Source organism: Panicum virgatum, chromosome 7K (assembly GCF_016808335.1).
Source record: "Panicum virgatum strain AP13 chromosome 7K, P.virgatum_v5, whole genome shotgun sequence".
Taxonomy (NCBI): Eukaryota; Viridiplantae; Streptophyta; class Magnoliopsida; order Poales; family Poaceae; genus Panicum; species Panicum virgatum.
Genome location: NC_053142.1, coordinates 155215 through 166677, shown reverse-complemented (window position 1 = coordinate 166677; position 11463 = coordinate 155215). Strand labels below are relative to the sequence as shown.

Genomic DNA, 11463 nt, shown 5'->3' with positions numbered 1-11463 from the left:
TATGTGAATGTTCAAACAATTAAATTAAATTCAAATTTATGCTAATAAATTTATATTAATACTATAGAATCACAAAATTAAATTCTAGAGAATAATATAAAATTTCAAATAATACTATAGAATCATGAAATTTAATTCTGTCATAGAAGACAAGAATACTATAGAATCATAAAATTAAATTGTACAGAATACTATAAAATTTTTAATAATATTATAGAATCATAAAATTAAACTTTAGAGAATACTACAAAATTACTAATAGTACCTAAAATTAAACTCTATAATACTATAAAACTTCTAAAAAAGAAAATAACAATTCTATAGAAACATAAAATTAAATTCTAGGAATTTCTAAAAATTTCTAATAACACCTAAAATTATAATAATAGCATAAAATTAAAACAATGAAAAAAAATTACCTGCCGGGTTGGGGGGCGCGGCCGGGGTGGGGCGCGGGCCTAGCGGGGCGGCGGCTAGCGAGGCGGGGCGGCGCGGGCCGGCGGCCGGAGCGGGGCGGAGCGGCCGGCGTCGGCGAGCTAGAGTTAGGAGCACATGGAATGGCGGCACGGGCACGGCCTGAGAATTAGAGGGGCCGTTAATTTTCGGCGGTCAGGGCACAAGCCGTCGGAAATTAATTTTTTTTAAACCCTAGCCGCCGAAAATTAAGTAATTTTCGGCGGCCTAGGCTATGGCCGCCGAAAATTATTTAATTTTCGGCGGCCAACCTCCGGGCCGCCGAAAATAACCTAATTTTCAGCGGCAACCCTGTAGCCGCCAAAAATTATCGTGGCCGTCGAAAGTTTCAATGTTTCCTGTAGTGATTAGGGAGGTTTATGGACCACACTACTACTGAAACTCTAGTGAGCTGTCTAGTTCTCTGTTTGTCTTTGTAAATGAACTTGGAGAATAATTAACTTGTGGTTTATCTTGGTTTGGTTATGTTGTTATATCTCTTATGCTTAAGTAGGTCGGTATAAACTTATACTTAGTAAATGCTTGCTAATAAAATTTGACCAACTAAAAATGCTGACTGCAATAAACCATAGCCTTTCCTTGAAGTCCTTGCATATATTTTCTCCCACTTGCTGAGTACCAACCATAAGAGTACTCACCCTTGCCGAATTGCTGTTTAGAAGAGAACAATGAAGTCGAGTACTACAGCAATTTCGAGGAGTTCTAGGCTCGTTCACTAGTCAAAGTGCCTGTGGATGTTGAAGCTTCATGCAGATCTCGTATAGGCTATTCGGTGAAATGATAATGACATTTTGTCTAATTTTATTCAGAGCGTAATAAACTATTGTAATCTCTTTTACTTTATGATTTGAGCACTGTTATGATATTTTCACTGATGGTGTCCTTCGTATGTGTGTGAACTTGATCCTGGCACACATATGAGATGCATTCGGTTATTTTCCTTAACCGGGTGTGACAAAAATTGAGGCGGGTTTGGAATTGACAAGGAACGTATCGATCACAACATCTGGAGCTTCTTGAGCTGTTTCAGCGGTCACATGATTCACGCTGCCACGCATGTAGTTCTGATGGCCTTTGTTGCCTTGCGGGGTCTGATTGTTATTTCTGGGCTGCTGCTGTTGTTGTTGCTGTTGATTTTGCCTTTGTCCACTGTTCCTCTGATTCTAAGGGGTTTGCATAGTACGCTTGGGACAGTTGTTGGCATAATATCCCACTTCACCACACTTGAAATGGCCGTTGGGTTGAACTGCCACAACTGGATTGTTGTTCCATGCTGGCGCGCCTGATGTGTTGCCTGAATGGTTCTGTTGCTGGTTATGAGTGCGTTGACTCTGTTGATTGTAACGCTGCTGCTGCTGAGTGCACTGGGGCTATTGATTCTGCTGATAGTTTCCACCCTGCCCTCTAGAACGAGATGGAAAACTCTGAGATGAGTTGTAGCGGGGGTGGGTGTTGCTACTGGACTGTCCCTGAGACTGGAACTTATGCTTCTGTTTGCCGAGTTCCTGGCGCTTGCTTTCCAAGACTATAGCTTTATCTAGCAGGGTTTGGAAGTTGGGGAATGTATGACTCTGCAGTTGATAGTTGAGTGGCCCTATCAATCCGTCCAGGAAACGATCCTGCCTCTTTGCATCAGTGTCAATTTCATTGGGCGCGTACCGAGACAATTGTGCGAACTTGTCTCTGTACTCGCTAACTGACATATTTCCTTGCTTTAGAGCCAAGAATTCCTTCTGTTTGAGCTTAATCACACCTGCAGGCATATGGTGTTCACGGAAACTATTCCTAAATTCTTCCCAGGTGATAGTGTTGGCATCGGCGTGTGCGGCTGTGTAAGTGTCCTACAAATCAGCTGTACAACCCTTCAGACGCCCTGCAGCGTATAAGACCCTTTCACGGTCGCTGCACTGTGTAATATCCAGCTTCTTACTAATAATTTTCAGCTAATCATCTGCATCTAGAGGATCCACTGAGTGGGAGTAGGTTGGAGGGTGGTGACTCATTAAATCTCTGTGCCTATCTCTGGGTTGTGGGGCTGCATGTGGGGCTTGCTGATTTTGTTGCGCCTGCATGTTGCTACAGTATCTGTGAGGTTTTGCAGAAGCTGCATCTGAGCTACAAGGAACTGCTCCATTATTGGGTTTGGTGGTGGTGGTGGCAATGGATTTTACTGATTAATTCTATGAGCACGCCTCGTGCTAGGAATATCTTGCCCTCCACCTAACCTGGTGTTTACCATCTGATTGTTAGAGAAGTGAATTTTGGATAAGAATGATGAGGTGATAAAGAGAAAAGAGCAACAAAAGATGGCCCAAAGCTAAACCCAAGGCAGATTTAAACACATTTTTTAACTCAAGCAAAACAAATCAAACACTTATTCTCAAAGCAAGCATTATTACATCGTTCGACCTCACAAGACGATTTCTAATCGAAACAAAACCTTTAAAAGATAACAAGCCTAAGAGCCTAGAAACCTAGTCCTCCAAGCTGGTGATAGATCCAGGTTCACCAAGGCGAAGCTTCTTGCGCGGTGGTGACGGAGTGAAGAAATTAGGCTCATCCTCCTGAGCTGGCAGTGGCGCCCTTCCTGCAAGCTGGGCCTCGAGCTGACGAATCCTCTCATGAGCCTCCATCAGTCGGTCCTGAGTCAGGTCCAGCTCGGTGGTGACGTTCTCCAAATCTGTGTTGAGCGCGGCGGAGACTCAGGCCAGGGTGTTGACGTGATCCTCCCCTTCATCTCCAAGTGTCACCACCGTCTCCTCAGTCCCACTAATACGGCGAGGAAGGTGGTGGCACTCCATGGCCTGCAGGGTCTGGCGACGAGCATGGCAGAGGGACCAGAGAGCCCTCCTAGCTGCACTACTGACAGCGGCCAAGTAGGTGGAGAAGGTGTAGCGTAGTCGTGCGCGCGAGATGGTCCTGTTGCCTCAAAATCCATCCTCATCTCTGATGTGAGCGCGGGTGATGTATTACTCGTTGAGTGCGGGGTTGAGGTAGTGGTGCGTGTGGTAGTGGGGAGCCACAGTGTTGCCCAACTCCTCCAGTACGCCCCTAAGTAGAAGAGGGAAGTAGCCGGACTCAGTCACTGAGTTGCGAACACAACAAAGCTCCCTTCTCGCTGTGGCGCCATTGCCCTGGTTGTCATTGGCATTGTTGTTGTTGCCATGACCTTCATCATCACTGTCATCTCCAGAGTTATTAGAGTCTCCTCCAGCAGCGGCAGGTGCTGGAATGTCTGGGACGGGAGTAGCTGGCGGTTAAGCTGGTGCAACTGCTGCTGGTGCTGGTGAGTCGACCGCCGTAATGTGACCATCCTCAGCCTCAACAATGTAGTAGAGGATTTCCGGGTCGTCCTCAACATTCTCCATGGGCTGAGCTGGAGCTAGAGCAGGAGCTGGAGTTGGAGCAGGAGCTGGTTCCGCAAAGGCAATGCGAACCTGACGACCTCCGATGTGCTTGCGAGCAGTCTGATAAGTCCTGGCCATCTGACAGAGCAAGAACAAAACTCAAAATAAATTTTTGAAATAAATAAATAAGACTGAAATAAACAAAGAAATAAATTAGATTTTTATAGCATAAATTAAGACATTTTTTTAAGCTGAAACGCTGGCTAAGAAATTAAGTCCTTAATTTCATCCATTTCTAACTAGGCTAGCATCCTAAAGTCAACACATCTCTGATACCACTTCTATCACACCCGGTTTAAGGGAATAACCGAATACATCTCATATGTGCGCCAGGCTCAAGTTTTCACACATATGAAGGACGTCATCAGTGAATATATCAAGATAGTGTTCAAAACATAAAATAAAAGCGATTACATAACTTTATAACACTCCGGATAAAAATAGATATGAAAGTCTTAAACATTCCACCGAATAGCCTAAACGTGAACTGCAGGAAAACTTCATCATCCACAGGCACTTGACTGTGCCTAAACGTGAACGCGCCTAGAACTCCTCAAAGTCGCTGTAGAACTCAACTTCATTGATCTCTTCTGAACAGCAATTAGGCAAGGGTGAGTACTCTTATGTTTGGTACTCAGCAAGTGTGGGAAAGAAATACAAGACCTTCAAGGAAAGGCTAGGGTTTATTGCAGTCAGCATTTTTAGTTGGTCAAATTTTATTAGCATGCGACTATTATCTATGTATAAGTATATATCAACCCACTTAAGCATAAGAGATACATCAGCACATCCAAACCATGTAAGCCTCAAGTTATTTATTCTTAAAGTTCAATTATCATGTGAGGGTCCAAGCTGCTCATGATCGCGAGCACGGTTGTTATAACAGTTTTACACTCTGCAGAGGTTGTACACTTTCACCACAAACCGTATTCCCCTGAGTCACCTGGATTTCCAAGGCCCTTAAACACTCCCTTTGGTGAGTGGCGAGGGGTTCACTACGAAGTCTTTACAAAGACAAGCGGAAAAATAAACAGCCCGCTAGAGTTTTGGTAGCAGTGTGGTCCATAAACCTTCCTAATCGTTAGTACCTTAGCAAAGGTCACTACCCCAAGTGGACTGGGCTATGACCCCTACACCGAACCCTCCTTGCCCTTTCAGTAAGATTGCTAGTTAACCCCAAGTGACAAAGTGGTTGTACGGTTTACTCGGGTGGTTCTCCATGTTCCATTTAAACAAAGTGATCTTATACAAATAACCATGATATGAATAAAGTCATAATTAACATTTTCCAAAAGATTGTAACAACTAACCAAGGTTAAGCAATTAAGCATTTCTACCCATCAAGATATTAAACCCTGTGTTCCAAGGTCTAGGTAAAAAGAGACTAGGTGAAGTCCTTAATAGGATTCCCATCAAATTTGTGCATAAAACAAGAACATAAAGTGAATTAAAATGCTATTAATGGGACAAATCAGAATATGCAGGGGAAGAAGTCCACTTGCCTTCCTCGGCTAACTGCTGAAATTCTTCTTCGAAGACTTGCTCTTGTTCTCCCTCGAACGGCACGTCGTCTAAACGATTACACAAGCAAATACATACACAAAATAAGAAAAAAAACAAAAACAGCAAAAAAAGGACAGGAAAAGATAAAAAAGATGTAGAGCATGGTACAAGGATCGCGTGAGTGCAAGAATCGCTGAAATCGGAGTTAAAACGTGAAAGATATGGCTAAAACAAGGTTCTAGGGACTTATTTGCGAGATTTTTGAACTTCCAGAGGCTAGCTATGAAGAAACCAGGGACTAGAATGTAAATAAACCTAAACTGTAGGGGTTAGAGCACAAAAACACCTAAGCAGGATGGCGGGTTCTATTTTTAAAAAGTCAGGGGTCTAACTATAAAAATTTGGGCCGTTTTGTAATTATTTTTGAATAGGCGTGGACGGCGGGTTGATTCTGGGAAAACTGGGGGGTTTATTTGCAAAAGAGCCAAGGGTTGACTGGTACGGGAGTGGGTTTGACTCGGCTCAATTGAATTCGATCCGTCAGATCGAGATCCGACGGCCCTGGACGTGCGAGGCGGCTCGGCTCGGCTCTGCGACTTGGGCGAGCGGTGGCTTGCGCGGGTTGGCGGCTCGGGCGAGCGGCGGCTAGGGCGAGCGGTGGCTCGGGCGGCTCGGCGGGGCGGCGCTGAGTGCCGGTGGCGAGCGGGACGGCGGTGGACCGCCGGAGTTCACCGAAATGGTGATCCGGGGCTCGGTTTGCGAGGGGATTTGGCCGGGGAGGTGGAGTGCGGCACGAGGAACGCAAAGGAAGGCTTTGCGGGGCTCGGTGGTGACCGGAAGAGGGCGGACCACGGCGCGCGGCGAAGGAGGAATTTCGGCGAGCAATCGCCTGCGCGTGGAGGCAAAGGGAGGGGAGGAAAAAGGTGGGCCGGCTTTCTCACCACAACGCGAAGCTCCGGCGGAGGTCGGGCGGCGCTGAGGCATGGTGGAGCGGAGGCTCGACGGCGGCGGTGCTCCGTGTGGCAAAACTCGAGCTCGAGCGGCAATGTTGAGGTGCAGCAGAGAGCAAGGCGTGGGGAGCGGGATGGGGAGCGGGATGGGGAGCAGAGAGGGAGCTCGGTGGGGGGTTTTTATAGGGAAAGGAGGGGTGGGCGCAGCCGAGAGCAAGTAACGGCCGGCAAGCTCGGCAGGTGGCGATCGCGGCCTTGATTGCCGCGGCGTTACTGCTCGGAAGCAGGGCGCGCGATGCGGCCCATTATGGCCATCAAGAGGGGCGTGGGAAGGAAGGCGAGCGGGGGACATGGGCGCTCATGGCGGCGGGATGCGCGCGCGCGGCCGTTGGAAGGCGCTAGTGAGAGGAAGAAGGAGGCGCCGACATGCGGGCCCCGCATGGCAGTGAGGGAGAGATGGAGAGAGGGTGGGGGTGGGCTGCAGCGTGGGGTCCGGCAGGCTGGTCTGGGCCGGTTGGGGAAGGAAGGGAGAGGGGGGAAGTCTTTTTTTAAAAAAACTGGTTCAAACTAAATTTTATTCAAATTCAAAATTTGAATTATTGGGTGTTACATTAATTGCCAAGAAAGTTTAAGTACTAGTAGTGTATGTAACCATGTGTTGGGGCCGATGGAACGAATACATATTGAGCTACTAATCTGCGTGCAAGCAATGCTATCTAGGCCCATCTATCCATTCAACGCGTCCAGAGCTTATTAAGAAATGTCAGGAATCGAATGAACGCGCTCTGTACCATATAACTAAAAACACGTCTTTGAATTGAAGTGAATTCAGCAGTGGCCTATATGGTATATATATATAACAAAGGGCTACTCGTGAGTTTATTTTATGCAACATTTTTTGGATTTATTATACGTACTACCTCTGTTCGTGAATGTTTGACGTTGGCCAAGTCATTTTTGACTTGCCTTGACGTCAAACAAAAAAGAACGGCGTATTATATTATACAAAACTTTTATTATTAGCAGATATATCTATGAAAACAAGAGTCCCGCTAGCTCGTGTAATTATTCACTAATGACCTACTTGTATATATGAAAAGAATGTTTTTAGGAATCAAGGACCAGGTAGAGGGCTAGATAGATGTCCATGTCAAGAACCCAATATAATGCAAATAAATGGCTAAGATAAGTATGCATCTGCTAAAACTAGAAAGATGCATATATATAGCTAGCTAGCTAGCTTAAGACCTATCGTGCATATAGGTCAAGACGTCAACCTAGCCATAGTAGGAACAAATTAAAGGTATGAGTATGTACGTGTGTGGTTTAAGCATATCCCTTCGCTCTATTCTAGACTAGCTAGCTGCTTGTTGTTGGCACTTGGCAGCCATGCTTGCCGTAGTGGCGAAATATCAAGCTTTTAGGAAATTTCTCGGAATTTGGCTTTCCAGTACGTACTGTCACCGTACCTCTGAAGTTTCCAGGAAATTCACATCCAACTAACAGATAACGTCGATAACTCGCCACTTGCCTGCAGCGGATCTACGATCTCCAACAGCCTCCTCTCAAGCACAGTTCCTAAAGATATCTCTCTTCTTTTTTGGACACCATAAACTCCCCGTCTCCACTAAAATAAGGCGGGAATATAACTTCTCAATAAGTGGTATGAGTCTAATAGATTCATATTGGGGCTAGATTATTGGGATGCTAAACTTCTGATGGCTTCCAAAACCAAGAAATCATATTTGGCTGGGGTAGTATTTGTTCTCTATTTGAAGCACGCCAACAAAATAATTATCAGAGCTTACCTTTTATCTAAAAAAGTGAGGCCATCCTAGGGAAAAACTAGGAGTTTTTTTAATAAGAAGAGATCGATAGACATCAAATACAAGCTAGACATGACTCACACTTGGATGGATGAGTGCATAACTATACCTAGCTCCCACCCAACCATTTCAGTTAGGCTCACTTTTCTCTTCCCTTTGATCTTAAGGTGTGATTACTGTACTTCTTCATATTACTAGAATATATGATGTATCAATCGTGTATTGCAGTTGTGGGGAAAAAATAATTTGAATATGCGAGCAACAGTAAAGTAAACTTTATTTACAGCTAGTTGAAATTCTATCATTACATTCTCTTGAATATCAGCGTGAAGCGTCTCAGGATCGTGTTTTCATACACGTTGTTCGGTGAAGTCCTAGATAACTCCTCAGAGTCAGAGTTCAGAGGTTAGGGGTTTAAGTTCAGTGTCAACATTGGCCTTTAGTGGAAGGAGGAGACAAGTTGCTTGGCAGCATGGTGGGAAACGATTTCAGTTATTAGGGTAAATCTCTATAGCACTTTGGTATTTGGACCTCCTCAGCATCCATATTATACTCGATCGACCCCCAAATCGAGCTATAAGTCATTGAATTCAAGCATCCTAGGTTGACTTGCTGACTTCTGGATAGATGTCTCCATCTTAGAGTTGTTGATGCAAAAAATGGAGACATTTATAGCTTGCAAATTAGTTCTAGCTTAGAAAAAAACATGGTTTTGATGAGGATTGTTTATTTAAGCCCTTCTATGGCAAGGTGGATGGAGGTTGTTTGGATTTGATTATTGAGGGAGTTATTATTTTTTTAATTTGAATATAAAAAATGGAACTTTGAATGAGCTGTATGTAAAAAAACAAGAGCAAATTGCACGCCAGGTCCTTAAATTTTTTCTGCAATACCATCTAGGTCCATGAACTTCGAAAGTGATCATCGAGTCCTTTAACTTTTCATGTGGTTCATTCTAGTGTAAATGTAGGTCCACGATTGGACCTCTAGTGAATCAAAAATAAAAAGTTGATAGACCTAGATGGTACCACGGTGAAAGTTTAAGGACCTTCCGTGCAGTTCACTCAAAAACACAATTCCCTGGGTTTGGACCATCATTTATTCGATTTATGTTGAACAAAAAATGGCAGCATTATTCACGCTCAAACTGTGTATATTTTTTACTAGCTACGACGGTTATATAGTTCAACAAACTAAAATAAAATAATCCTCTTGTGGCATATTATTACATGCATATTAGTTAGTGGACGAAGAAACCACCCCGGCTGGCCAGATTAACTAACGTTGATGACATATATATACTGATGGATCGTTCAATAATTCATATGAACTTGATGAACGACGTGGCGGTCGACAAGTGGCTCGCATCGTCATCCTCTCCATCATCAGACAAGGCGACGAACTTGATGGTCGCCGGCGGCGACCTGTGGCGTCGCATGTGGCCGCCGAGCGCCTGTCCGGTGGAGAACACGAGGCCGCACGTGTCGCACCGGTGGACGCCGCTGGCGGCGGCGCCCTTGCCGGGCCTCGCGCCGAGCAGGAGGTCGAGCCCGTCGGCGCGCACCCGCGGGCGCTTGTGGCTGGTGCGGTGGCCTCCCAGCGCCTGGAACGTGGCGAACGCGCGGCCGCAGGTGCGGCACCGAAACTCGCCGGCGCCGTCCAGCCGCGTTGCCCTGCAGCCACCGCCCTGCCCTTGCTGCTTGGGGATCACCCTGCTCGCCGGCGATAGCGTCAGGAACAGCCGCAGTAAGTTGGTCGCCAGCGGCGTTGGTCGTGCGGTGGTGGTGGCCATGAATGGAAGCTCGATATGATGTAGCTTGGATGGATCACGTATGACGTACTGTATATGTATATATACTGCATAAAGTAGCACGTGCAGTGCAGTGCCTAGTTGCCTACGTAGTGCTAAGACAAAGCAAGCTATAGGTAATAGGCCAGGTGCTGCTACCGAATGTTTTCATGCTCAGGCAAGGCACGTATTTATAGGGCAACGAACCTCCTAGCTACATCGATCGATCGATGCCTGCTGGCTGCTGCCTGCATTGACCCAGCGTCAACGACGACGACGTCAAGTTCTTGGGATCGGATGGAGCTAACGAACTTTGACAAGCGAAGTTCCTGTGATGTTTCCCCACAGGATCAGAACTGCGGTTTAATTTCTTTGCTCACGATGGATGTGTGGACGCGAGCATATATAGCTTTGGTGGCGTCACGTCTAGTGACTGTCTCGGGCTAGCATGGACGACTTCGATGAGCAAGTAGCTAGCTATGTTGTTTCCACATAGCTTGTTCCGTACAAACCACGGTTGTTAAATTTGCCCACAGTTTACTTGAGATAGGAGTATGGCTTCCCTTTTTCCCAACACTAGTAGCCGTCGTCGATATGATGCGTGTGCGCAATGGCTGATGCCGATGGCGTCCACCAACAACGCAGTAGTGCACTGCATGAGCTAGATTATTTACTCCTATATATGGATTATTTACTCAACGTACCAACATATTCTAGATAGATTAATAAAAAAATTACTTGCCATTGGCTAGAATTTTAACCAACAAAACAAGTAGAATGAGTTTCTAGATTATTTTATTCCCTAGCTATCACTATGTATTAATTAGTAGGAGACGTGTGTAATTTAGAAGTCCATATATGTAACACCCTGAAATTTTTGAATTTCAGGATGTGATTAAAATTAAAAATAAATCAACAATTTCCTTATAATTTTAAAATTTTCCCCAATATTTATTTTCTTTACAGGGAATTTAATTATAAGAATATATATAATTGGTTGTTTTTCTAAATTAAACGAGGTTGTTTGGTTTGTTTTGCATTCATGCCGCAATGCATTATTTTATTGCTTATTGTTCAACTCGAGTTTAAATTCTCTTGAATTTAAATTTAAATTGAACTTGTTTGATCTAATTCCCAAAAAAAATACAAAACCTTTCACCCTCTCCTTTCTCTTTCCAGCCCGGCCCAAAACCTCTCTCTCCCTTCCCCTTCCTTTCTTTTTCTTCTCCAAGCCAGCCCAACTTGCTCTGCCGGCCCATTCCTCTCGCGCGGCACGCTTCGCCTCCCCCTTCCTCTCTCTGCCGCCGACAGGCGGGCCCCGCCTGTCGGGGTTGTCTCCCTCGCGTGGGCGACGCAGACTCAAGGAGTCTGGCTGCCGCACGCCACGCGCCATCCGAGCCTTGCGTGGCCCACATGCCGAGGCCGCCCGCTCGCCCCTATTTAAGCGCCGCCGGACCCGTCTTGGACCCCCCCCCCTCGACCCGCAGCCGCTTCGCGCAAAACCCTAGCCGCGC

General features: G+C 45.6%; 1 protein-coding gene across 1 annotated transcript; it reads right to left on the bottom strand.

The window, feature by feature from the left end:
• Positions 1-9302: 9302 nt before the first annotated feature.
• LOC120642838 (zinc finger protein ZAT5-like) lies at positions 9303-10090 on the bottom strand. Its single transcript, XM_039919452.1, has one exon. The coding sequence runs from the start codon at positions 9950-9952 to the stop codon at positions 9482-9484; it is 471 nt and encodes a 156-aa protein (XP_039775386.1). The 5' UTR covers positions 9953-10090; the 3' UTR covers positions 9303-9481.
• Between the last annotated feature and the right edge of the window lie 1373 nt (positions 10091-11463).